The sequence below is a fragment of the Paramormyrops kingsleyae genome, chromosome 3, assembly GCF_048594095.1.
Source record: "Paramormyrops kingsleyae isolate MSU_618 chromosome 3, PKINGS_0.4, whole genome shotgun sequence".
In the NCBI taxonomy this organism is placed as follows: domain Eukaryota; kingdom Metazoa; phylum Chordata; class Actinopteri; order Osteoglossiformes; family Mormyridae; genus Paramormyrops; species Paramormyrops kingsleyae.
This window is the reverse complement of record NC_132799.1, coordinates 5,901,854-5,929,739: the sequence shown is the minus strand read 5'-3', so window position 1 is coordinate 5,929,739 and position 27,886 is coordinate 5,901,854. Positions and strand designations below refer to the sequence as shown.

Below are 27,886 nucleotides of genomic sequence, written 5' to 3'. Positions count from 1 at the left end.
TTAGAGCGGCTGTTACAAATTATTAGTGTATATAGGCCTATATTCCTCACTGACAGCCGAAGGCATAGGAAATGCGCACTTGTTAAAGGGGCTGTATTTTGGACGTTTCTTTTTATGGATAAGTGGTAATGTATTTTTTCCTTTAATATCATTTCGTTTTATACTTTTATTTTTATTATTCATTTGTGAATGAATCAATTGATGGGGGCTTTCATAGCACAGGAATGATCTTGGTGTGACAGAGCAGTTTCTTTCCCCTGGAAAAGGCTGTTTATGAACTTTGTCTGATCAGAGAAGGGATCGAGCTCTGAAATAGTGCAGACTGTGGGAAATATCTGTTCCTGGCATCTCCATCAGGACGAACTGAAAGTCCTGTGTGCTCGTCGGCAGGACTTTCTGGGTACGGGAAAAGCGCTGTCCTGTTGCTGAATAATGTTGTAAAGTCACTGCCTTTTATTGCTGTCTCAGTCACAGTCATGCAGCCAGCTATTCCAACCACCAGGCAAGTGATGATCTCATTTAGTAAAATTCCAGTGTTATGCCAGCATGCTTTGTTTATGACAGAGCAGCAGATTCACTACAGATTTTACTGGCATTAAGTCTCATTGACCACTAGTATCATTTGTAGGAACGTGAAAATATAATGGAACATAACGAAGGAATGGGAGATCTGTCTCAGGGTGTTGTTCAGCAGAGTGAAGCCTCGTTATGATTTCTCATCAGGTTTGTTATGAACTTGTACTACAGTCGAGCAAACATTCTTTCACTGGAAAAAGCACCAGTTTTTACTCCAGACAAGAAATTCAGAAATAGAGACTCCGTTAGCTCAGCGAAACTCATTTTATTCCAGATGTTGCCCTATGGATTTGGTAGCTGCCATCTCTGCATATTACCCCTATTAAAATGGGCCCACAAGGCCTGAATTCACTATTCCTAGCTTATTACTCTCATGTCATAGTGACACACAACACATTTGATTTTTTTTTCCATTAACCTGCTGCTTTTATTCAGACTCATGATAAAATTCTTACAGACTTGTAGACGAAGCAAATCGACTTAGAACAAACCCAAACCCAGGACCTTCTGTGGCTTACTTGTAAGTGCTATATGCAACATTTTGTTTTTTTGTCGTCAAACTCACAAGCAGTCCAGTACCACTGAATATAACGGCCACAGAAACATCACCACAGGAAATAAAACAAAACACCAGCTTTGGTTGACAGTGACGAGAGACCAGGGACCTGTATCACAAAGTGAGATATGTTGGTCAGCTAGATAACTTGTTGGATTTAAGGAACTCTGCTAGATGCAAGTGAACTAAGATACCGTCCATTCATACTGAACTACTGTTAATCCAGCTTAGTAAGCAATTTGGTTTTGTGATACACTTCCCTGGTGACCGATGTTTCTGTGAGTTTACAAACATGTCTTCATGCCTTGCAGTGCTCAGATTGTAAATTGTGTGAAGATGGTTTAACTTGTGTCAGGTTCATTTATTTACACAGATCTACAAAAGGTTTAAATGTATTAATGTATTGACAGACAATGAATATGGTTTACAAAAAAGATGCAAGGTCCAAACTTTGACAAGAAACAACCAAAAGAAACACCAAAATGACAGAAGGAAGGGGAAGAGTAGATGGGGCAATAACAATGCCTAGATTACCCAAGATTCTCCTTTTTTGAAAGTGGGCACAACAGCTCATGATTGGCATCCCGTGTGTCGTTATTCACACTTATCCAGACTTACAAAATATACACGCACACGCACGAAATAGAACATAATGCTTTCATTTGCAAACACAGCACTATCTGATCATATTAAGCAAATGGGCCATTGGGCACCTGGATTCATATTTATGTCATGGGGGGGGGGGTAGGGAAGTCTCAGTTTTGCTCGAAGGCTGTATTGAAGTAAAGTGCATGTCGTGGAGGCTAAAGGAATGAGAAAATGAATGGGGGAAAGACATTAGAAAGACCATCCAGGTCGCAATAACAACAATCATTTCTGCAACGTCAACTTTGATCATTTCCTTTACAGATTCACCGCCTTGTACACCAGGAATTGAAACAGGTTACACCTTAAAATGCAGTCTAGTAAGTCAATTTCCAGACTAATCTCCAAGAATCTCAACACAGAGACCCCTGGATTTCATATTTACATGCTCATTGACTACTACATTTGCACCTATAAATAACTATAGCTATTTAAAAAAAAAAAGGTTGATTCACAGACAAAAAAGCAAACTGAAAACAAACGGTGGGAACATGATGTTATTTTCAATATATGGCATACAGTGCTTCTAAAAAAATGACTGGAGAAACAGAGGGGGTGGGGAGAGAGACAGAGAGAGAGAGACAGAGAGCCTAGAAGAAGCTGGTCTTCAGTTTGATGGTAGGCGCTGCCTGGACGGTGGGTTGGGCCTGCCGGGCCGTGGCCTTGGCCTTGCTGCTCGCCTGATTGGCCCGGACGGCCGTCTCCAGGCGGATCTTCAGCTCCGGGGCGGCTCCGATCACCGTCTTGAAGGCGGTCGGGTACAGGGGGCCGATGCGCATCAGGTCCCGCAAAGCGAACTCGTGCAGACCCTTGGAGGCGGGACTGGCCGAGGAGAAGGCATTCTCGTCCAGTAGGTAGGAGATCAGCGTGGGCACGAGCAGAGCCAGAAGCTGGACACCTTTCATGGGGGGGCGGGGGGAGAGAGAGCGATACACAGGTGAAGTCAGACATCGATGGTCCAGCTCATCAAACACACACAACAGCTCGTTAAAAGTCAACACTCTGACACACCATGGTACCATAGAACACTAGATCAGTGTAAATCAGTGGAACAAGAACAACAAAAAACAGAGCTTCACGCTGGTGCCTAATGTGACCATTCACTGGTGATGCATAAGCCCATTCCACAGAAAAAACTCCTTATGCACGACAGACAGTAGCATGCCTACTCCCAACTCCTCTGCCTGGAGAAACTTATTTCACTGAAGCAAATTTATAGACTCAGTAATTATAGCTTGATGTTATTAAGGACCTTCCCCTTATCACCAAACCTTCATGTAGATCCATTGTCAGGAAACAGAAGAAAATTTAATACTCGGGAAGCTTACAGATTTCAGATAGACTGCATTAATACTTAACAATGTACCATAATTACACAGTAATGTACAACAGTACATGAATATTTTAATAGAGGTCAAATAATATGCATCAATCAAAGCACATAATCCCAATAAGTATATCTACTGTAATTTTCTTATCTAATCATGTTAAGAAAGTTCTAACAGGTCTGTTTCCAAATTCAGGCTTTTCTATTTATTTTCTGAGGCCAGCTTCAGAAAAAAAACTGCAACTGGAAAACCCTTGATTTTAGGAAAATGCATGCTGGGAAAGACAAATGCATGCTGGGAAAGACAAATGCATGCTGGGAAATCTCAGACAAAGATCAAGTAGCACAACCGTCCACAATAACGTGTCAGCTGGGCACAAGAAGCATGACTGGAGCATCCTTATGGAGACACAAACACACCGTGATTCTTCCCCAATCTGGAAAGTGTGATATCAAGAACATCAATGAACTGGGTAAGGGGTATCCTATCTCTGTGTGGAGCAGGACCACAGAGTCACAGCTCTGCTACTAACTAAGTTATGAACCTTCCTTGAGCTGTTTGCTGCTTTTTGTGGAGACAGAACCAAGCTGCACATCACGATTTCAACTTGGTAAACACTGTCACGCCCAAGAATATACAACAGAACCACAAAAGTATATCCCAGATTGTGAGTCAGCGTTCTGCTGTCTAACTTAGCTACCATATTGGATGTTTGGGTCTCTCGGCCGGCATCTTACGGTTCTGCTCTTCGCCCATGGCCACCAGGTTCTCCAGCACCTTGATGCCCTCCTGCACGGCCTGCAGCTCGCCGGCACTGGTGGGCCGGCTCCGCTCCACCGCCTTCAGCTTCTCCACTACGGGCGGCGCCAGCGCGTGGATGTAGGGGGTGGCCAGGGCTCTGCTGGAGTGCTGGAACACGGAGAGCAGCAGCTGGTAGCACCTGGCCTGGACCTGGGGGGTCGGGGGGGGGAGAGAAGGTAAGGGGGATGCAAAGAATGACGATTGGGAGATCTGTGCTGATGTCAGGGTGAACGAAGACACCTTAAAATCACCACAGAAAGTGCCCAAATTTCCAAAAATTAAAATATATACTAAGCACGTGGAGAATAACAGATAATACATCACATTCAGTAGAAGCTCTGCAATGAACACTAAAGACCTGTGTGTGTGTGTGTGTCACGGATGTCCCAGTCCACTTTTCTGGTACCCTGATTCCATCCATTCCGAGTCCCGATCTCTTTTTTTTTTAATAAATATGTAAATATATATACACACATACAGTAGGCGTGGTTGCATCCCATGTCTGAGAAAGCCCTGCAATTTAATGTTATTCTTCCATGTGATGTTTAGATTTCTTGCATTAAACGATACTCCGTTGCTACCTTCTCTCGAAAGGATGGCTTTGCAAACATTGCAGGTAGCTGTTGGGCTACTTTGAGTTTCCGATTTAAAGAATTTCCGCGCGGCTGACACAGTTTGTAGTTCCAAGCCATGCGCCTCAGGATTACTGCAGTGTGACGGAACCTTACAATCGCCACAATTGATGTAAATTGGCTGCAAGTGAGAAATGAAATAGATCGGGCTTTGGTAACCGATACTTATCAATTTAAAAATGCCTGGATCGTCCCGATTCCAATCTTTAGCATTGACATGGGACATCATTGATATCCACCAATCCAACCATTTCTACATTTTTACATTATATGCCTGTTTTGAGACTTAAGAATAAATATTTTTGCAATTTGAAGCTGAAGGAGCCCAAACCTAATGATCTGCATCGTCTGCAGTGAGCCAGTGTGGAGGAACTGCACATCTAGCTATTCTGAGGACTGAGTACTGATCCTACTGGGCCCAGGACCACCCACAGGCTGAGCCACGCAGGAGATGCTGGATTCAGCTCCTTCCGTTGCTGGACACTTCCTTTCAGAGGGTGACGTCCGTCAGCATCCCATCCATTTTTCCCCACTTGAGTGCCAATGCATCCACATGAAGAAAAGCTTCTCTGGGATGAATGGCCTTTTCTCGATCTGTCCGAGTACTTGGTTTTTTTGTGATTTTGTATCCTATGAGCTAGAGATGACGTGGAAGATGCCTCCCCATCTTTCAGGAAATAATCAGAAATCGATGGTGTCTCAGTTCCTATGCAGTGCGCTGTATGAGGCTGCCGGATCGCTGTGCCAGATACACCACACTGGACCAGTGCCCTTTACACAAACTGCCTTTGTCTTAGCCAATTATCTTATAACAGGTAACAGAAATGTCCGCTTTGGTTTGCCGTCTCTCTCACTCACCCACTAAACATGGCAAGTTAAGTCAAATACTTTTTGCATGCTCAAGAGACTCTGGCAAGAAAAAAAAAACAAGTATTCTATAATATACAGCTAGAAAATACTCACAGGAAAGTGTCCCTAAGGGTGATTTACAGCAATTATGACAACATTTAAAACTGCAATAACAATAAATCAGGCAAATATGATTCCTAAGTTGTCCCTATATTCATATAAACATTGCAGAGTCTCACAACCAAAACATGTTGCTGGCTGGGCTGAGGAACAAGTCATGAAGGCTTCTGATCCCCTCCCACACGGGAGGGCGGTGCAGGAATGACATGGTGCAGGACAGAAGGTATGAAGGAATACAGCTCAGCAATGTTGCAGTCCATTACCCAGGGGTCGCTGGAGTTGAGGGCGTTCCGGAAGCGGTCCATACACCCCTTCTGCAAGGACGTGACCCCCACCACCTCTGTGCCAGCCGACAGCAGGAAGAGCGTGACGGCCGTCAGCATGCTGACCTCGTCCATGTTGGGTCTGGACTCGTCTGAGAGGAAGTCCGACAATGTCATTAACACACCCACTTTAAAAAGAAGTGTTTTCAATTGATAACTCAGAGAATTCATCAGTACGTATTTGTTTGAGACGTGGAGCTGGTGTCTGTGCAGCGTGTGTGCGCGTCGGTACCTGGTTGTGAGTACTCCAGCACGGAAGCCAGGCTACTGCGCACCAGGGTGCTCCACTGCTTGTGAATCTTCTCCACTCGTGAAAGCGGAGACGTTATGATAGTCTTGATGCCCTGCAGGGCGGCCGACACGGGCAGCGGCATCACGTTGTCTGCCGTCTTCACCGCCGTCTCCCTCAGGACCCCCGTGATCAAGAAGAGGATTGTGGGTAGGACGGTCATGCTCCCTGGCGAGGCAAAGACAGCAGGCTGAGATGTCCCTTCTGCCTCCTGTGAGCTCACGATCGCTATCGTGTATTTGTGGGTGTATCCATTCCATTTTGGTGGAAAATTCTTCTATAAAAATCACCAATTTAAATAAACAACACGAGCGCCAACAGTTTTGGGTCCAAGCCTTTTATAGTTCTGCTTGGAAGGACGTAGGAATCATACACGGCAAGTCAGAGTCCGTGGAAAGTCCCTACAAGATAAACGGATCTGTGTGTGAGAAATGTGTGCTTTTGTTATTATCACATTGTGGGGACCAGATTTCCCCACAATGTGATAAAAAACCGGAAACTTTTTACCTTGTGGGGACAATTTTTTGGTCTACACAAGGATAACTTCAGTTTTATAAAAATCTGTGAATGTAACCAAAAACTAAAAATGGCAGACGTTTTGTATTTTGTTTGGGTACTTACGGTTAAGGTTAGGGCTGGGTAGGGGTTAAGATTGTCATAGTTGGGATTGGGGTAATGCCCATAGAAATGAATGGCAAGTGCGTGTGTGTGTGTGTGTGTTGCACATCAGCCCCACCTGCTGGCGAGCAGAGGGAGGGCAGCTCAGCCAGTATGGCGATGGTGGCAGCCACAAGACGGGCACTCTCGTCGGGCAGCCGCTGGGTCCTGTGGGCCGGGTGGCTGGGTGAGTCGGCCACACGGGCGTTGAGCTGCGGCAGATGCCGCACCAGGATGAACACCAAGAGCTCCATGGCTGCAAACACCAGGGACTTCCCAGGAAGGAGTTCCCCCGTGTCTCCCCCCTCCCCTAGGGCAGAGGGCTGGTCCTTCTCATCAGATTCCTCTTCACCTGGTAGGGAATGAGGAGAGTGTTGGGCCGGGGGGAGGAGGGCAGATTAATACTGAAAGTTTAAAATAATTAAAGCCTCCACTGAGTCTGACCTATCCCAATGAGGGCATCCTGCATCCTGCGCCAAACAGCCACTCACCTTTGAGCGCCCTCTGCAGGTGGTCCTGGGCAGCGCGGACGGTGTCCTGCACCACGGCTGCCACTTGCAGCTGCAGCGCGGGCGGGTCGCGGGTCAGCAGCAGCCGGTGCAGCACGTTCAGAAGCTCCACCGCCAAAAGCTGCAACCAGAGGAAAAGGGAGTAGGCTGGCTCTCTGCAAACATGGCCCCGCCCCCACTCACACCTCACCCAATCACCCGTCTCCCTTAGAAATGTCTGCTTACAGTTCAGCTCAGCAGTTGTGACTAGCAATTAATCATTTATGACACAGCAGACAAAGTGGAACGGAAAACCAGCAGATGGGCCCTGCAGTTCTGGAGCCCCCCCCCGCCCCCCAGCACATCCCAGAGCCAGAGGGATTCCGGCGTGATTCAGCCGTCATTCTGGCAGGCGTACCTGGTCCTGGCCGATGTGCATTCGTGCGCAGGGTGAGTCCAGCAGCGTGCACAGTGCCTGCAGGCAGGACATGACGTGTTCCAGGGGCTCCTCCGGGCGGGGGAAGCAGAGAAACTCGATGCTGACGCCTGGGGGGGGGGCATTACACTGGACTCAGTCCCTCTCTGGGTTTTTACGCTGCCCCATCCATCCCAATGTTCAATGACTCCCCAGAAAAAGACACCCAGACAGAAATATAACGCAGAAATTCTCTCCTCCTCTCAAGAACCTCAAATTTACCCACATTTCATAAACTAAATCAATCCTCTTGAGATCCGACGAAGAATTTTTTTTAAATATTGATTAACATTTTGATTTGACAAGGGGAGGAAGTTAGCAAGGTCACACCCCCACACATGTGATGTCATCTTAATGCCCTAACTGTCCTTTTTAAGGAACAGTGAGTCTTAATACAGTGGCACATACTGTAAGAGCAAAAGCATAATGTCCTCTACAAATGAATCGCTGGACCTCAGGAGGCGATTCACCTTTAAATGAGAAAATGTATTTTTTGAATATTATGCTTATTTCATGGTGAGCATCACTGTCGCCTCACACTTCCAGGCTTGGGGTCGGAATCCCAGCAGGAGGAGGGTGCTGTACCTAGAAGCAGGTGCATCCTGTCCCTCGCCAGCTCATCCGGGTCCTTAGGGGCGGTGCCGGGGGCCCGGGGGGGCTCGTCAGCTACGTCTCCGGCCCCGAATCCCGCGTGGCTGAGCCAGAGTGCCGCGGCGTGCAGGATGGGCGCCCAGGAGCTGCGGTAGTGGAGCCGGGCGGAGTCGATCGTCTCGGGGGTGTAGAAGGCCCCTCCTGTGGGTGTAGGGGCGGGGAGACACGGAGGGCTGGGGTGAGGGGGCGGGGCCAACCTGGGACCCGCTTGGAACGGGATCACAGCCTGGCAGGGATGCGTACCGTCAGGGGGCAGCTGGCTGGCAAACTCAGCGGGCAGCGTGAGCAGGGCGTAGTCGCGCAGTGCCGCCAGCCAGAGACGGCTGAGCGCGGGCAGCTCCGGCTGCACCAGCGTGATCAGGCTGTCCGGCGGCAGCACGTCCGACGCCCCCCCAAGGTCCTCCTCCTCCTCCTCGTCCGCACCCGCTCGCGCCGGCTCCGCCGGCTGGTTCTCCGCTTTCTTCTTGATCTCCATGGCGACCACGTAGACCTGAGGGCGCCGGATCGGAAAGCGGGCATCAGTAACGAGCGCGCAGCTGAGCGGAGGGAGGATCACGTGACAGGAAGGCAGGTAGATGGCCGGACCTCAGCCCAAGCCTTGAGGACGGCCAGTTTCTCCATGGTGGTGGCGCTCTCGCTGTACAGCTGGGTGGACGAGCTCTTCCCGGCCTGCACTTTGTCCAGGGAGGACACCAGGAGGTTGTGGACCCGCCGCAGGTCGTTGAGGTCGCTGACCACGCCGCTGCCGATCCAGGTGCTGCACACCTAGCAACACCACGGGACGCCAGTCTCCTTAGCAACAGCGGTGGAGCCTCAGACTTAGGCGTACGATAGTCAGCGTCTCTTGTGCCTCAAGTTACCTGGCAGGCCTTGGCTGTGATGTCAGAGGGGGTGTCGGGTGAGAAGGCAGGACGCAGGGCTGCCCCAACCTGCAGGGGGGGGGGGGGAGGGGGGGGGGTAAATGGTGCTGTGAGTGACATCACATTGGGCCAGGACTCTTATGGGATTTTCTCCTGGTCACCCTTGATGGCAGCCGGCGGCATCCCATAATCCCAGGAGCAACTCTAATTTTCCCTGTGATATTCCCAGTGTCTCATGTACTCACTGCTGACTGAGACATTTCCATAATAATATGAAAAATTACAATTTACTGACAATTACAGACTAATTCCCAAGATAGAGCCCCGCCCCCTGCTCCCATCAGCCTCGACCAATCAGAGGCTGCGAGGGGCTGGACAGACTCACGTTGGCCTGGTACTGCTCTAGGATGACGTGGCCGGGGAACTCGGGCTCGGGCACGGAGGCGAACTTCTTGATGATGTCCTCCAGCGCCTGCAGCCCAGCCATGCGCAGCTGGTGGCTGTGGTCCGTGGCGGCCATGAAGGCCATGCGGATCAGGTCCGATAGATGCAGGACCAGCAGGTCACCTGGCACGGACGGAGAATGTCACCCAAGAAATGACTTACTATAAACCCAAAAATAAGTGCATTAGTGGCTGATTATATGAAAACACAGAGTGCGAGTGTTAGTGGCAGAAATTAAGTGACTTATGGTGTAACAAACTTTCCCCCGAGTACTTTGAAGCTAATCAGCAGTGACTGGCTGTCTAGCTGCTGCGGGTTTGAGAACCTCAGTCCTTCCTTCTCTGCAGATAACAGGCAAACTAAGTCACTTCTCTGCTCATTCACACTTACTTCCTTAAGGCCTGTGGTTGCCTAAACCACACCCCCCCCCCACCCTGTGCCTAATGACTCAGAGTCAGCCTGTATAGACTGGGATGATAATGAGGAACTCTGTCTCAAGAGGGGAGGGAAAAAAAAGGGCTTTTCTGTAATTTATGAATCATTTTAAAGTGACTTCGGCACGACATTGCGAATTTTGGAGCCTGTAAGTTTAGCACAGGAAGGCCCACACAGGCCCAAACAAAGGTGAGAGACCATAACAGAACCACACCAGAGACCCGATGGGCCAGAGTACACACTGGACAAGTACCTTTGGGGTTCTTGGCCTTGGCGGAGCGAGCGGTGGCGAGGTCGAAGTGCGCCCTGTCCACATTCTCACAGAGCAGTATGATGCGGCACAGGCAGTCGGCCGCAAACACCCGAGTCACCCACCGGGGGGCGACGGAGGGCTTGTTCTTGTCGTCCTCGCCCAGGGTGGTGAACATGGTGTCATCATCCATCTCGTCTTTCTTCTCCGAGTCTTCCTCTTCCTTGCCCAGCTCTGGTGCCACAGCCCCGCCCACCTCTGCCATTAAAAAAAAAATATATATACATAAACAGATATCAGAATTATATCAGGCACATGATGTCACCAGGACAAGGAGGAAGCTTATCAGTCTTTGCAATACACCACAGAAAGAGCTGAAGTTTAAGAGAGACTGAATCAAACTTTATTCTCCCTGGTAAATCACAAGTGGAGACACACTGGAGCCCCTTAAGAGCAAGTCCGCTACCTGTAGTGGCAGCCAACACGTCCTTGCACAGCTTGAGCCAGTGGGACAGCTTCTCCACAGCCAGCGAGGATAGCATGTGGCCGAGGGTGTCGTGGATGTCGGAGCAGAGCTTCCTGTCCGTCTCGCGGTCCAGCATGCCGAACAGCACGCCCTCCAGGCCCGTCTCGGTGATGTTCAGGTCTGAGAGAGAGTGAGGCATGAAGCCTGGGTGTCCAAATACCGCACGTCCTTCAAGTCCGTGACAAATCCATTCACCCTCTTACAGCGACGGCTATAAAGATCAACCCCACGCACAGGTAAATGTGGAAGGAGAATCCGCACCTTTTAACGACTGCTTTTCAATGTACGACGGCGACGTACTGATGGTGGCGCTGTCCTTGGCGTCACCCGCCTTCCTGGCTAGGCTGGTGGCGTACTCGCACACCTCGGCCGCCTCTCGCTGGGCGAGCTGCCGGAGGCACGCCACTGCCGCACGCCGCAAGAGCAAGTGGGAGCTGCACAGGTGCACCTGGGGGGGTGGGGGGGGCAAACGGAACCTACGTTTCACTACAGGTTCCAGTCACGAGCCCATGTGCACTGATTAGGGGAGGAGCAAAAATATTGGGGGGTGTGGCCAAATAGAATGGGTGTGGTTATGCTTTGTTAGGGGTGGAGCCAGATAGGGATTAGTATGGCTGGAAAGGGGTTGGGGTATAGATAGAAGTAAGCATGTAATATTTCAGTGGGACAGTATTACAAGGAGAAGGAACGGGCACAGGCAGGACAGAGCGCAGGGTTAGGCTTAGGGTTAGGCTTAGGGTTAGGTTTAGGGTTAGGTTTAGGGTTAGGGTTAGGCTGGGGCTCTAGGTCTTACGCAGAGGCAGGGCACCAGGCTGGACAGGTTGACGTGGCGAGGGGCGAACATGTGCAGCTGCTGCAGGCAGGAGATGGCGGCGGCCTGCACCAGCGAGTCCGAGTGGTCCTGCATGATGGCGCAGCCCACCAGGCAGGAAGAGCGGATGGTAGAGATGGTCGCGCTGTTGCCTGTCGACGGACATATGGGACGCGTCATTCTGTCAGCGCGGTCTTAGTCTCTCAGTACGGGCAACAACGTAACACACAGCAGCCCTTAAGTCGACCCATTAACATAGACCTGCACGAAAACGACAGGTGCTGCTGACTCTCTCTTTACTGCAACCCTTTCACACTTAGGTAAAAGCACTAAGTCTGACATATGGGGAATCATTGTAACCCTTTGTGACTATTAGTCTTATACTGCCCCCTTGTGGTATGGCAATCTATTTGCAAAAAAAGCAACATCACAAACTATCAGTGGTGCAACTTGTCTGAGGCCTCATAATATTTTCTATACTTATTTTAGCAATTGCAGAACCATTACCGCACATTTATATCTATGTTTAATCATGTGGGCTTGATAATTAGCACCTACAGTAATCGTTACATTTTGACTTAATGTGTCAGGGATGCGTTCCCCTTTTTTTACATAAACCACAGAAATCGTCATATCAGATTTACGTTCATTCCTGTTGAGCAGGGGGAGGGCAGGTCGGCCTGATCTTCTTGGTTAACAAAGCTGTAGTGTTTAGACCTGAGGACAGGTTTTTCCATACGGTTACCGACCACAACCACCGACTAACCACAGGTGATGGCACCATCGGAAACAAGTCAAAGCAACTAATACTGACATGGTGACGGAGTGCAGGGACGTGTGGTGGAGTCATTACAGCATTACTATGGTAAATGGTAAATTACCATGTTTCAACACGATGCCGAATTCTGATGGATACTTTGAGAAAAATGCAGTTTTTACCACAGACACAGCACTTAGAAATGTAGCCTAGATAGCTTTTTCTGTCTCAGTCAGCATCCTGCCACGGACGCGGGATCGGTCGGCGATCCCTGGTGCTGGATGCCGTGTGGGAGGGGGCTCACCCTGCAGCTCGGGCCCCACGGTGGTGATGAGCGCCCCCAGGCAGCGGCCCAGGCACTGGTGCACCTCCGTGTGCGAGGGGGGCACGGTGAGCAGCAGCGTCAGCACCAGCGACAGGGTGGGCTCCACGTAGCCGCGGTACATGGGCCCGCTGGAGTCCACGATGAGGGCCAGCGAGTGCAGGGCCCACGTCTGCGGGGACAGCGGCGCGCGGGTCGGGTCACATGATGGGGGGGGGGGGTTCACGGGGACTGCAGGCTTCCGTCTATATACCTTACCGGGCTACAGTTTTACTTTCACTTTATTAAATGACCATCGCTGGTCAGACGCTGCCGAAACCGGACCCGGCCCCCTCACCTGGACCTCGTGCGACGTGCCGTCCTGGGCCAGGGCCAGCAGGATGCTGACGCTGGTCTTCAGGTGCTGACCCGATCCGATGCCGCCCACGTAGCGATGCAGGCAGCCCAGGGCCAGGGAGTGGCCGGTTCTGGACACCACGTCCCGCGCCGATTTCAGCCTTGAGGATGGGGGGGGGGGGGATGGGGGTGATTAGCTAATTAATGGGCTATTTATAGAGAGCTGGGGAGGGCGGAGTCAGACGTGGGGCGTTACTTGTCGAAGCTGTGCTGAGCCATCCTGGCGATGAAGGTGGCCTCGCCCACCACCTGGGCCATGCGGCCCAGCGCCTCCCCCGCCGCACAGCGCAGGATGGGGTTGGGGTTGTCCAGTGCGCCCATCACCAGTGCCAGGGCCGAGCGCCGCACCTCCTCTGGGCCCAGGCTGCTCTTGTTCTCCGCCAGGCCCTGGGAGAATGGAGGCATGCAGGGAATGACAGTTAAGGGCGGTCCCAGCTTCTATAGGCACCCAGGTACATGAGGGGAGAGCAGCGAAGCCAGGGGGCGGGGACTCACCTTGAGCGCGCTCAGCACCGCGGTGAAGATGTTCAGCTGGACGGCCTGCTGCCGCACTCCCTTAGCCTGCTTGATGCATTCGGCAAAGTGGTCCAGCATCTGGAGCCTGTCTCACGCACACAGGGGGCACAAGGAGCCCGAAAGGCCATCAGGGGCACCGCGATGATCGGAGAGTGACCTATAAACTTCCGGTTCCAGGTCCCTCACAGATCTGCCACACGCTCACAGGCCTGGCAGATATCTGTGACCCTGCCGAGTCAAAGCCATGGTGCTCACCTGTGCTTGAAGGAGACATGGGGGAAGACCACCCCGAAGAGTGCTACGGAGGCGTCGATGACAGACACGCCCAACGGCAGCGGGCCTGGGATGGCCTCCCCCACAGGGACGCGCAGGTAGATGGAGGAGGGGTCATGCTCCAGGGCCCCACTCCCCGACGCGCTGTTGGGCTGCAGCTGAAGGGGACATAAGCATAAAAGAGCAAGTCAGCCATTATAATCCTCAGTAACAGACCCAAAATGCACGCCTCTACCGTCTAACCCCGCCCATTTGCCATGGCCACACCCCTCCCCAAGTCACCTGGTCCTCGATGGACTTATGGTCAGTCTCCTGCAGCCAGGAGCCCATCAGCACACTGTCGTCATAGTGACAGAGGGAGCGCAGCAGGGAGGTGGTGGTGTTGGCCGAGTTGTCCGTCAGGGTGAACTCAGCCACCAGCTCCCTCAGCAGGGCGTTGAAGTTGCCTACATGTTGGGGGGAGGGAGGATAAACATCCACTGTCATGTGACCCGGAAGAGGCCTTCCCAGCATGCCCCGGGGGTAAAATGTCTCCTACCTTCATAAGTCTTGGGGGGCAGAAGGGCCAAGATGTCATAGAGCCTCAGCCTCACCATGGCGGCACTGGCCTTCAAATGAGCTCCATGCACCTTGATTACCGACGGGACACTGGAAACCAGAAGAGAGCCAGGGGTAAGGACACCCCACCAGGAAAGGGATTACAGAACCGCTTCATGGACTAAATGCTTAAGGTTTTTCCTATTGGCTCCATCAAGTCACATGACCCCCCCCCCCCCCCAGAGCGCACATACTCACTGTGACATCATGGTCATAGCACACTCGATGGGCATCATCAGCCTGCGAATCACGTCCTCTGTCAGGAGCTCGGGGCAGTGAGCCACAAAACTGCGCATAGCTGGTTGGTTAGGGAGGGAGAGGTCAAAGGTCATCGTTGTGCTCCCAGCCAATTTAGTTCAAAATTTTTGTGACAGCATCAAAAATTAATTGTAGCTGCCCACGGTGTTTCATATTTCAGAAAATAACTGAATTACATTTATTTCATGTCTAATTTAAAGATCAATTGACAATTCAGAGCCAAAGTACAGATTCCCTGCGGCTCTACGGGACCGAAATCGGATCTGAACACCGTACTGCAGACTGGTCAGGAGTCGGACCGACAGCTCACCGCAGAGTGCTCCCGCACGACCCTCCAGGGTCACCTGCCAAGTGAAGGGGTCGCCCCGGGCCTTCTCCGCCTCGAGCTCCTTCTGCGAGCGTGGGAAGACGTTCCTCCAGAGGAGCAGCATCTTGGGCAGGTGGTACCGGACCACGGAGGGGCCTGAGGCACAGGCAGGGAGACACAGATAGAGAGACACAGGCAGAGAGACACAGGCAGGGAGACACAGGCAGAGAGACACAGGCAGAGAGACACAGGCAGGGAGACACAGGCAGGGAGACACAGATAGAGAGACACAGGCAGGGAGACATAGGCAGGGAGACACAGATAGAGAGACACAGGCAGGGAGACACAGGCAGGGAGACACAGATGGAGAGACACAGGCAGGGAGACACAGATGGAGAGACACAGGCAGGGAGACACAGATAGAGAGACACAGGCAGGGAGATACAGGCAGGGAGACACAGATAGAGAGACACAGGCAGGGAGACACAGATAGAGAGACACAGGCAGGGAGACACAGATAGAGAGACACAGGCAGGGAGACACAGGCAGGGAGACACAGATAGAGAGACACAGATCTCAGTGAGAGACGCTGTACTCCTGAGCTCCAAGAAAATCTGAGTAGCTGCTCTGCAAGTACTTTTAGATGACAGAAATGGCAAACATGGAGGTGGATTCATCACCTATTATGTTGAAACATCCAGAATATCCAGCTATCTAAATGGGTAGGACTACATGTAACTTCAGGAAGTAGAGGAAGAAGGTACAGGGCTGCAAATCCCAGGAAGGGAATTGCTCTTGTACCCTTGAACAGGAGGCTCACCGAGCGTCATGAGGGCCCCCAGGAGCAGCCAGCCGGCTTGCGTGCGCTGCAGCGAGAGTCGGCTGTTCTGGGCCGCCGTGCGCAGCAGGTCCTCCGCGATGCTCACCACCATCTGGGGGGGGAATCTGAATCAGCCAACAGCTCGGCTCAAGGAAGAAGAGACTTTTAAGAGGAAATTAGGAATTAGTACTGGCTGAGTTGGTAATTAGTACTGGCTGAGTTGGTAATTAGTACTGGCTGAGTCAGAGACAGGGTTAAGTAATGGTCATTGAAGACTTGTTAATTACAGTTGTCAGTAACAGGTGCCAGTGATGCTGATGGTCACCAGTGATTGTTATCAGCAATGCTGACAGGGCCAGCTGTCAGAGCCCGGCAGTGCGCTGCCCACCTTGCCCTTGGCATGGGGGATGCCCAGGGGACACTGGTGCACGCCCCCCAGCAGGGCGGCCATGGCGAAGCTGTAGCCGCTCACGGCCTCCGGCGACGTCTTCAGGCTGTTGATGCGCTCGGCACAGCGCTCCAGCAGCGGCGTCAGCTGGTACGGCAGTGCCACGGCAACGCAGCGCAGGCACCAGGCCGCGGCCAGGCGGGCCGCCATGCTGGGGTGGAGCAGCACTGACGTCACTGTCTCCAGGAGGCCTGCCCGGGTGAAATGACCCGAGGGGACGACGTCACGGGAGGGAGCAACTGCAAAATCTCACTGGGTGCCTCAATAATAGCTAATGAACCCCTGAATATCAGCCCATCACAAATGCATCCTCTCTAGAAGGTCAAAGGTTAATAAGGGTCTTTGGCCAACAATAAAGAAATGGTTGGATCTTGAGCATAGATTCACCGATAAATACAGCAAAAGAATGAATACACCCCCCTTCGTTTTCAGAGTGGGCGGGGTTAAAACTGGCCCCACCCCCCCCCAGGTGGGCGTGTCCGTGAGCCTACCGATGGACGGCTCCTGGATGAGCGGGGAGGCGGTGGCGCTCAGGCTCTGCACCAGGCTGCCCAGCTCCTTCAGGGCGCACACCATCACGTGCTGGCTGGCCGACACGTCTGCAGAGCCCGTCCGGCTCTCCCCGCTGCTGTCGTTCACTACAGCCTCTGTAGGGGGCGACACGGGAGAGAAGGAACAGGGCAGCCTTGAGTGTCCGTCATCCATTAACCCAGCCTGCTGTCACTAACCAGTCTAGGTTCAGCTATGTCAGACTTCCACCCGAGCTGACGGTGATTATTTTACGCCAGATTTAAACTGGTTTATCTCCACTCAAGCAGCACCCACCACACACTGCAGATACATGCACTGATATCACTGCCTACCTATAAGCTACTGGATTAAGTTCTTTTACTTGCATACAAGGCACTCAAAGGTAAAGCACCTGCCAGTGTAACACAACTGATAGATGTTTAAAGCTGCATTTTACGCTCAGATCACAGAACATAGGTTTCCTTGTTATCTCACATATGAAAAAAATAACTTGGTGCTGAAGCCTTTAGGTAGATTATGGGACAGCCTGCCAGTTCATGTACAGGACACTGAATCTCAGTTTTTACATCTCAGCCGAAGATCTATTACTTTAGTCTTGCTCACCCACACCTTAAAACTCAGTGGAGAACTGGCTCACTGATGGACTTTGATCCCGACCACAGTTTGCACCTTGCTTCTATGGAAGCATGATCATCCTCTTTGGTTTCTATACTGCTAGCATTTCCAGAGAGCAACCAGCCCACCTTGGAGAGCCAGAGGGGGTTTTTCTCCTTACTAGAGAGCTTTTGGTTCTTCTCCTCCGTTGTCTTCTGGGATTCTTTCCCTCTTCCCTTTCTCCCTGTATCATGAACCATTCAGTAACAGATGAACTAACAATGGATTGCCACACACTCTCGTCAAGTGCCTTGGGGCAGCTGTGTTGTGAAAGGCGCTATATAAAAATAGGGCGAATTATAGGATTCGTTTTTAAGGTGAGGCACATTAGAGGGGCCAAACTTATCATTAGATAATGATGTTTTTAGTCAGTGACTGAGAGGGGAAGGGACACTAAGGCCCAATCAGCTTTCAGCTGGGGCCAGTGCCCCTGTGGCTCCACCCCTAGATACGACCCTGGATACAGGAGAACATCGCAGGCTGCAGATTTTCTGGAGCCTTTCAACACAGCGTCACATTTCTCTACTCTATAATCCCAATTATGACTGCAGGAGTTTTTAAACATCGTTTTTCACATGTAGTTAAACCAGTAAAAAAAAAAAGCCCCACGGTACTGAGACCAGTGAGGAAGAGGGGTACAGCGCAGGCAGTGGCCTGACACGCATTCCAGTTTGCTGAATCTGCACACTGGCTTGCGCAGAGGGCTTGGAAAACGGTTCTTAAACTATCTCAGCGGCATAGGGGGAGGAGGATGACTTCCTGATGACGGCCATACCATGACCGGGTAAACGTACCCCCATCTACGCTCACTATGACCGGATTAAGATATGGCAGTTGCCACTGACACCTCGTTCTACACACGGGTGAGCAGCGAGGCCCATGTACATAAATGAGCAGCTAACAGGAAGTGACTGTACTCTTCCGCCACCCCCCCCCCCCCCCCCCCGGAAGCCCGATGAGTTGCCAGAATTCACTGCACCGCAGTTCAAAGCAAATCACTGGGTAAGAGCATTGAAGATGAACAAAAAGTTTGCCTGATAACTGGATGTGGGGAAAAATTTTTTAGAAAGTCAGATTTGGAAAAAAAAAAACTAATAAGGCATGCTTGATTATAAAAACAGAAAAACAGGTACATGCCTTAGTCAAAAATGATAAATAAATGAATTTGGTGCTAAACAGTTAATGAAAAGAAAAATAGTGAATACTTGCTTTACTAGACCTAATGTTGATGTTAAGGTTAGTATATTTAGTATTAATATTTACTATTCAGTAGCATTAAACTTAAAACAAAAAAACTTTATATTTTATATTGGATCTGTGGGTAATAAACATGCCAAAAGCATTTGTCTGCAGTACAAAAACAGCAGCAGAATGTTGTGTCCAAAGTTATGCGGCCTTATCATCATGATCATCATCCATCATGAGGCTAATTTTGAGAAATTGATCAGAACACACACACACACACACACCCTTATTCAGTGGTACCAGTCTGGATTCAGTACCACAAAATAGGTGCCTTGTCCATGTACTTTGCATTTAATTTGCTTAGATGTGACTGAATTATCAGCCACATGAACCAGTCCATCAGCACCACTGAAGATGAACAATCCAAAATCAGCCAGTAGCACAGCAATGTGGAAATTTTTTTAAAACATTTAAATAAGCAAGACAAATTTGTGATCAAACAAAGTAGAAGCAAGCAAACAAAAGTATGCAAACGAAACAAATCAAGCAAAACAAAGCAAACAAAAAAACAAAACAACAATGGCAAAAGCTAGTACTTACTCTGCAACACTCTGAACACGGACAGCTCCCCCCCATCGAGCACCTCCTTACCCACTGCCCTCGTCTGCTTGGCGATGGCCTGGCAGATCTCACGGCCCGCAGCGATCTGTGCCTTTTCGCCCAGCAGGCCGCCCAGCGAGGCGCGCAGCACGAAGGAGACGCAGCGGCGCGAGTACACCGCATCCACATGCGTCTGCGTGGCGCGCGGGTGGGACGCCAGCTCCAAGACGTGCGACAGGAAGGCTGCGAAGTTACGCTCCAGCCACTGGCCGCCCAGCGTGGTCACAAACACAACGTAGGCCTGGGGGGGGTCAAGGATAGGCAGGTACAAAAAAGATTTATGCACACAAAAACAATTTGTTCAGCACACTGTGTATTTATTAAGTTCATAAAAGGAAACATGGGAAATATATAACAGACTTCCCTCCCCTTGCTCAAAGTCAACACTTCTGATCGCAAATGCTGACCACATCAGCATCTGCTGCTCACAGTCTAATTAATGGTCTAATTAATGACTAATTAATGGTCATTTCATTGCAATTGCATCCTCTGAATTCAATAACTTTGTCTGAGGCAAAAACACATGAAAAAAATGACTTAAATCTAGCACCAAGCTAATAGCAAACCTCCTTGGCATATACAGAACCCACAGAATCAAGGCTTGTTTTAAGATTAATTATAACCTTGTAAGCGAAGTAACCCAGTATCTATGTTAAATTCCACAAACTGAAACACTATTTATATACGGTTACATCATTAGGATCGTCGGCGGCTCCACGAACCTGCGTGACCCCCACCCGCACCTCCCTGCTGACAGAGCCGCCGCCCTTCAGCATCTCCCCGCCGCTCTTCAGGAAGCTGGAGCCTCCCCGGAGAAACCCGGTGCTCATGAGCTCCAGCACCTCCTCCAGGGTGGCCCTCTTCACGTTCTGCCGCATGACTGCATCGGAGCAAACAGATATCAGCCACGCCTCTGCTGCCCCTTGGTTTCTGAATGGCTCGAGCTTGCGCCCCGCCTCAGGAAGTCACACCATACACTGATACTACTGGAGTGGCAACCAGTCACTCACTGCAACCAACCAATGGCAGACTGCCTCTACTCTGAAGAGTGAATGATTGGCAGAGCAGAGACTCCAACTCACTTGCGGCCTGCTTGGGCATCAGGGCGGTGGCCATCACAGTGCCGAGCAACTTCGACACAGCCACTCGAACCCCATAGTTGGAGCCCTCCAGGGCCTTGAAGCACAGCGTGGCCACGTTCTCCAGCTCTGTGGTCCACATGAACACGGCCTCATTCTGCAGCTCCAGCAGGCACTGACATGGGGGAGGAGAAAGACTTAATCAGCCAGTTATGCCAGGGTTACTGGTTTACTGTGGATGAACAATCCAATTTAAAGTAGGAGACTATGAGCGTTTGTGGCACCTAAAAAGAGGCATGGATTTTAACAGACTCACCTTGGCAGCCGCACAGCGGACAGCCATGGACCTGTCATTCAGCAAGGAGCGGGCGTTCTTATAGATGTCCCGGTGGCAAGAGGCAGCGGCCCCACCCAATCCATTCAGCACCTTCTGAAGGCTGAGCAGGATCTCCCCACGCCCCTGTGACTGACACCGCAAAGTCGAAAGGAAAGGGGGAGGAGCAAAAGAGCCGTCAATCAGCATCCATGACGGGAGCCACCGCCTCCTCCTGTCACGCATGACGGCCTCAAGCGTAACACGAACCGCGCTCGTACCTCAGCGCTCTTCAGAGCCTTCAGGAGGTTGTTGATGGTGTCGGGGAAGGAGCTGCCCAGTATCCGGCCCATCTTCTCATAGAAGGCGCCCACACAAGCCACGGCAGCACTGCGGAGATGGAGACATGGGTGAGGGCCAATTGCTGCTAGCTAACGGTGCCAAGAAACAATGTGGACTCACTGCCATGAGGATGACAGGTAAACAGTAACCTGTAAGGTCCTGTCAGCCCAGTATGGAGCAGTGTGGCTTGTATGGCTAACAACAGAGCTGCATCAAAGGCCATGCTAGCAAGAACCTTGAACTGACATGTATTAGTGCATCCAGGGTATCACTAGTAGTGCTGGGTATCGCCACCGATTTCCCAATTCAATTCAACTACGATTCACAAAGTCCCGAATCGATTTGATTTCCAATTAGATTTGATTCAATATTGATTCTATTAGGGATACTTCAGTTACAACACCAATTTTGGTCAGACAGCTAAGAGATTCTCTGAGTACTAATGCTGTAAATTGTACAAGGAACCTTCTAGTCTGGTGCATTATTAAAAAATATTACTCTCTGCATTAAGATTTGACCCCAAAGCAGCTGCATTAATTAACTCTTTATTTAACATGACTAATAAGTTTCAGACTGGACGTTTGCTCCTATAGATGATGTCTCGTTAAACGGTTCCAGATATTTGTGGTATTTCCGCAGTATTTCACCTCCATTTTACCATATCTTACGTACAACTTTGCATTTGCCCAGCTTGTCACTGTCATCACGCTTCTGAAATCCTACATACATCCAGACATCTGCCTTTAGGCCCGACGGTACATTCTGTGTTTATCTGTTTTTCTCCACCAGATCTCATTGCAGAAGGCTGGCCACGCAACAATAATGAAATTAAAGCTTAACCCATCCACAGGAAAAGGCCATAGACTGTACAAGGCATATATTAAAAATCGATCTTGGGATTTTATGAATCGATATGGTGAAATGAAGACAGATTTCAACGAGAAAATCGATTTTTTAAACCCAGCCCTAATGATTAGGCTGAATGTGGTTGTTACTATAACCAAGCAACACTGCACTAGACCGCCTACCACCCCAACCCCCCCTGCATGACCCGGCCCACTCACAGTTTGGTGGGAAGGTAGGCGGGTGTGTCATCCTTGCTCTTGATGATGTCATTGCATTTGTCGAGGGTCTGAAAGACGGTGAAAGTATCGCCGATGCTATACAGGGTGGCCAGATTCTTGGCCAGCAGTTTGCGGGTTGGGGGACCAGGGGCGCTACTGATTAGACCCGTCAGCTGCTCCACAAGCTTCTTCTGCTTCTCCTTCACATCCACCTGCATGTGGGTATACATTCATGTACGTATACACAGACACATGTGCGCACACGCACAAAAAACAGAGGTTACGTGCATGCACAGCCCTGGGAGACAGGAACCCGGGGCTTCAGAAAATCACCTCTCCAGGCCTCTTAGTGTATGGCAAGCGTACCTTGTTTGCGGCCACAAGTACTTTGTCCAGGAAACGGAGCCATTCGAAGATGAACACAGGCTTCTTGGCCTCGGTGATCTGTGCCAAGGCATCTTCATTGAGCAGCAGACTGTGAGCCAGCTCCATTATGGGCTTTCTTGCTTAGAAACCCAATGAGATGGCCACAACTGTAACAAGCAGACAGGACACCCAATGAGATGTCAAGGATAAAAAACAACTCCCAATAAGAACACTTTGGGCTATAATGTACAAACAGAAGCTACTTTGGACACTATCATGAAAGTTCCTTCCTATACACAAACAGCACCAAATTAACCTATGGTAGTGCCTCTCCTCAAATTTCAATAGTGCTTCTTGTCCCACTGGCTACTGTGACACTTCAAATTACTGTAAAAACTGTAAAACTGTAAAATCAAAAGACCTATTTCATGATATAAAATTATGTTTATTTTACAAATCAAATTCATTAATCATTAAATTGTAGGAATAGTCTGAATAGAACTAAATGGTTTTTAAATCGAATATGAAATACAATTTCACAGCAACTTTTTATAGAAACCTATAAATTACCCCCAATAACATATGAAAATCCTAATCAATAAATAAGAACACAAAAACCAACAGTTATGGTAATGGGTGGGTGAAATCAGAATAAATGTATGAAATTCAATACCAACATCATAAAATCAGACTTAAATTCAAGACTAATTCGGAAATTGTTCATACTCAATAATACATATTACCGCAGGCAGGCTGTAATCATTGTTAACAGACAGGTCGAAGTGAGAAGCGAGCGCCTTAGAAGTTTATTACATTTGAAACGATATATTATCGCGAAGTTATTAAAATAATTCACCGTAAAATTACACAATATTGCCATCTTTCTCGGACAATTCTATATGTTTTTATTTCACCCAGGTAGTGCACTATGTGAGCCTCGGGCAGATTTCACACAAAGGCACCAGTAATACTGGTGTTATGCCGAAAAAGGCATCCCTGCCTTAGAATGCATGCCGGTGTTCCGACGAGTTGAGCTTTTAAGGGTTTTTGGGGGGTCAGGGGTTTTTTAGGGGTAAGGGTTAGGGTTTTTGGGGTGTTTTGAGGGTTAGGGTTAGGGTTTTAGGGGGGTTTTGGGGGTTAGGGTTTTAGAGGTTTTTGGGGAGTTAGGGTTAGAGTTTTACGGGTTTTTGGGGGCTATTGATTAGCACTACGGTAGCCTTACTCGACAAAGTAGCTCAACTCGTTTCAGATCAGCGACCAATCGGTCATTTAGAGACAGGCATGCATTCTACGGCAGGGATGCCTTTTTCGGCATAACACCTGTTTGTCAGACAGAAACACGTCCCAGTACGTTAATTTTACGTATCTAATAAATTGTCTGAATCACCTCAGTGTGGCATAAAATCGTAACACCAGCCGGAAAATACTTAGATGAAACAGGGGCAGACCAATCTGACCGGCCGGCTAAGCTAGTCACGACCAGCCAGCCACCCCCAGCTCCTGAAACCAAACCCGAATAAGAGGAACAGCCCGAAAATGACCCAACTGAAACGAGACAATTCAACTTCCAGACATACAAGTGAATGTTAAGCTTCTAGGCAAACTACTAACTATGATTCATTGTAGCTAGAGGACACGAATCGGTCTAACATGTTTCTATGTCGCTGCTTCTATTTAAATGACGTTCGGGTTCTTTAGGGATTTTAAAAAATCATTTCATCTCCATGACAGCATTTCGTGACAGTTCAATAAGAATCGTACTAATAAAATATCAAAGGTACATTTCCCCCTACCTGTTTTTCGCCAATAATAATGATACGTTCACGGTAGCTAGCTCGGGACAAGAAAATTATTCCGACTGGAAACATCGACTGTGATACTACAAAATGTAGCTTTAGAGTATTTTTAAAGGAGGTCGTAATATTAATAATGTCACATGTAACAAAAATACTAATTTATGTTTAGTGTAAGTAAAATAATACATTGTCTTTCTGCACGTAATATTCCAAAATGTTTTATTTCTCCGGAACGTATTGTTCTTTGCTCTATTAGTAACCCGGAATTAAAAGGCGTACGGAATACGGCAAGTTGATTGTGCAGTCGCGCAAAGAAGCAGGATATTACTTTTACGCATTTTATAGTATTTTGACTCCCTCCAAAATATGGCAGATGATGATGATTACATGTCGGATGCATTTCTTAATACGATGTAAGGATTCGGAATTATGTGTAGATGACGTTGATTATAAGTGACATCTTAAATAAATAAACATTGGTTATGACATTGGTATTCGGATGGTCGCAGTTGTTATGTATTGGTGAGAGTTTCTGAAATATTACTTAGAGTTTTAAGGACAGTGGGTGATATAATTAATTAAAAGACCAAATTTTCTTCTTTTGGTTAGGCTGTATTTTGCTGTTTTTGACAGAGATAACTATGTTCGTCCATCTACTTCATCCCTTCCTTTAGTCAAGACGTGAAGCCGGGCATGCCCATATTGAAACGTGTAAAGGAAGCTATGAAAAAAGAAGAGCTACACAAGGAGAAGAATCTGAAGAACCGCCAGAAGACGTACAAGGAGCAGGAGCAAGAGAGTCGGGAAGCCAAGCTGCAGAGCTCCATTAGCAATGAGAACAAAGGCTTTGCGCTTCTACAGAAAATGGGATACAAAGCAGGGCAAGGCCTGGGGAAGGAAGGTTAGCCACCATCTCTTTAAGTGTATTCAAGGAAACTAGCCATGTTAGCCAGATCAGGGACACTACTAGTGTGTTCTCAAGCAAAATCAATTACTCTTTTAACCTCTTATTTTGGTCAGGATTGTGGGACTTAATAGTAAATAGAAAAAGTGTGTGGTTACGTAATTACATGTACATAGGTATCAGTGTGATTAACCTTTTTTTAATTAAAATAACTTTGACATTTTTTACAGGGGCTGGAAGAGTTGAACCTATTCCACTGAACATCAAAACAGGTGTGCTTTCTACCTCCTCATTAGCACATGAATTTAATGTTTGCAGCCAGTGTCACATTTAGAGTGTATATTGTTAAAGCTCTGTAACTTTGTACTGTGACTGGCTAGCTGCTAAGCTTGGACATCCAAATGCAAAGCAGGTACTTGAGGTGACGCATTACTATAAATGTATCAGACAGGGGGGGGATTGGAATGGAGGCTGTCCAGAAGAGGAAGGCAGAAGAGAAGCTGGAGCAAAACCGGCAGAAAGTGCGAATTAAGCAACAGGTAGAGAAACAGTCCCTGGAAGACTTCAGGTGAGTGGCCACATAGTCTCAACAGAGCCAGGGCAGGGCTTGGTCTCGCCCATCAGTTTGTCGGGTCAGTTCCGACTTGTTGTGGCACTGAGAACATTCCTGCTTAGATGTCGGGGACTTACTCTGTTTGTGTGCCCTCTATGCACCTCAGATTCAGGATGAGGTCAGAGAGGGAGCAGCGGCAGACAGAGGGGGACCTGCGGAAGAGCCAGCGTGTCTGTGAGCAGCTGGACAACCAGAAGGTCAGCACAGATGTCCCACAAACCCAGGGGTCCATTGTCAAATCTCAGTCCACTGACTTAGTAGCACATGCCGGTATATTTAATTATCATGCTTCAATATGCTAATACAATTGAGCAACAGTTTAACCTGTCTAGCCATAAATGGAATCTATGATTGCTATGTAACTTTGTTTTTGTGTGTCAGGACATTACGGTTCCCCGGGAGAGCTGGTACTGGCCTGACACTACAAACAAGGAAGAAGAAGATGAAGAAGATGAAGAAGAGGAACAGGAAGTGGAAGATGAAGATGAAGGCCAGCAACTGACTGTTAGTTCATAATCTTCTTTGCCAGTATTTGTTGAAAGGGCACCATATGGGTTTGAGTGAACTGGGGATTTTCACACATCTCTGCAGATGCTGAGATGGACCACAGGATTCTCCAGGGGGGCTTGGGGCCTTGGGTGTAAAAGTTCAAAAACTCCATTTACTTTTCCCCCTTGATTCTTCATAATAATCATAATAATAATAATAATACTCTCTGATTGGTTGGCATTTGCCCAGCTGTAGGGTGGACCAGCCCTCCCTCAGAACCAGGTTTGTTCTGCAGTACACATTTTCATGATGGATCACTCCCTGTTAATGTTTTTGTGAAGCCATATTAATACCGTACAATATTTATGGCATCAAAAAATGTATGATGAATTACACATTTGAATTCCTCTTGTTAAATGGTAACCATAGGTGATTTAACCAGGGGTGCAAGGGGTGCAATTGATCTGACCCCCTAGTGATCAGATGAAAATGTTATTTGAACAGTTCAATATCATTGTGTAATTATTTATTGTAAATGTATTCATTTTTACAAAAAAACAAATGTACATGTGTAGCTCAGTTTGGCATAGCCTGTAATGAATGACTGGTTGGCCTGTCTCACCTTCCACCCCCTGGGAGAAAAGCCTAGAGTCGCCTATGATGGTAACATATCACCATTCTCTGTCTAGCCGCTGGACAAGCTGCAGATCCTTACGTCGTATTTGAGGGGTGTGCACTTGTATTGCATATGGTGCGGCACTGCATACAGTGGTAAGTGTTTAAAGCCAACTGTTCCTGGTCATCAGCTTGCTGCATGCCTTGTAACCTGATGTGCAGGTAAACTTTCCTTTTAAACCTGCAGATGAAGATGATTTAAACGCAAACTGTCCCGGTGACACAGCTGCCGACCACGACTGAGCGGAGGAGAGAGAACAGATTTCACTCACCTTACAAAATGCAATCCTCTTTGTGAAGATTGTGGACATTAACAATTTCAAACAAGGAAAAATATCTAGCATGTTTAACATGATGCTTGGAATTGTTTGCTGTACCAAGCAACCATGAAAGCAAATTTCTAATTTCATTATTATTATTTTTTGCTGTTAAATATAACAAGTGTGCTTATGGCAACTGTTGTAATGAATTATGTGTGGTTTAGAAATATGTATTTACTTTTTATTTTTGTATTTTCTAGATGAAAGGACATGCCTTGTGAATGCTGTCCCTTTACTGATATTAAAATAATATAGTTTTACCCCAGAGATTCAGAAAGGAAAATTTTGGACTATACTAGGAACCTACGACCAAAAGTAATCACGTCACTCACCGTGTCCCCCTGAATTCGCCAAAGTGTTTCACGTTCTTCTTTACCCTTATTGACGTCCTGTCATTTTGACCATCAGTCCGTCTGCGATTGACACAACCGACAATGAATTGAGATTAAGGAGTATGACAATGTCAGTGGCATACACTTCTTATA

The 27,886-nt window shown here is 48.6% G+C and overlaps 2 protein-coding genes across 7 annotated transcripts; one reads left to right on the top strand and one right to left on the bottom strand.

Moving 5' to 3' along the window:
- Positions 1 to 978: 978 nt before the first annotated feature.
- Positions 979 to 24,623, bottom strand: heatr5b (HEAT repeat containing 5B). 6 transcript variants are annotated; one of them, XM_072709486.1, is made up of 36 exons: positions 24,398 to 24,623; positions 22,605 to 22,771; positions 22,239 to 22,450; positions 21,114 to 21,222; positions 20,836 to 20,985; positions 20,523 to 20,694; positions 20,163 to 20,320; positions 19,381 to 19,681; positions 16,902 to 17,057; positions 16,351 to 16,601; positions 15,963 to 16,074; positions 15,146 to 15,298; positions 14,776 to 14,875; positions 14,519 to 14,628; positions 14,263 to 14,426; positions 13,963 to 14,138; positions 13,687 to 13,792; positions 13,388 to 13,578; positions 13,133 to 13,292; positions 12,778 to 12,967; positions 11,699 to 11,868; positions 11,167 to 11,353; positions 10,846 to 11,025; positions 10,383 to 10,637; positions 9,636 to 9,817; positions 9,251 to 9,319; positions 8,976 to 9,155; positions 8,634 to 8,880; positions 8,325 to 8,531; positions 7,683 to 7,810; positions 7,268 to 7,406; positions 6,856 to 7,128; positions 6,063 to 6,287; positions 5,771 to 5,922; positions 3,843 to 4,056; positions 979 to 2,675 (listed from the first exon to the last, which is right to left on the bottom strand). In XM_072709486.1, exons 2-36 carry the CDS (start codon positions 22,728 to 22,730, stop codon positions 2,368 to 2,370), a joined length of 6,213 nt encoding a protein of 2,070 aa, XP_072565587.1. In that variant the 5' UTR covers positions 22,731 to 22,771; positions 24,398 to 24,623; the 3' UTR covers positions 979 to 2,367. The 6 variants fall into 6 exon arrangements, with proteins under 6 accessions (XP_072565587.1, XP_072565589.1, XP_023652076.1 ...); XM_072709488.1 differs by having other exon boundaries at positions 11,206 to 11,353; XM_023796308.2 differs by having other exon boundaries at positions 19,432 to 19,681.
- Positions 24,624 to 24,668: 45 nt separating this feature from the next.
- On the top strand, positions 24,669 to 27,666 carry gpatch11 (G patch domain containing 11). Its single transcript, XM_023796331.2, has 8 exons — positions 24,669 to 24,813; positions 25,075 to 25,301; positions 25,535 to 25,576; positions 25,752 to 25,872; positions 26,024 to 26,114; positions 26,299 to 26,421; positions 27,096 to 27,177; positions 27,269 to 27,666. Exons 1-8 carry the CDS (start codon positions 24,767 to 24,769, stop codon positions 27,322 to 27,324), a joined length of 789 nt encoding a protein of 262 aa, XP_023652099.2. The 5' UTR covers positions 24,669 to 24,766; the 3' UTR covers positions 27,325 to 27,666.
- The last annotated feature ends 220 nt before the right edge of the window (positions 27,667 to 27,886 follow it).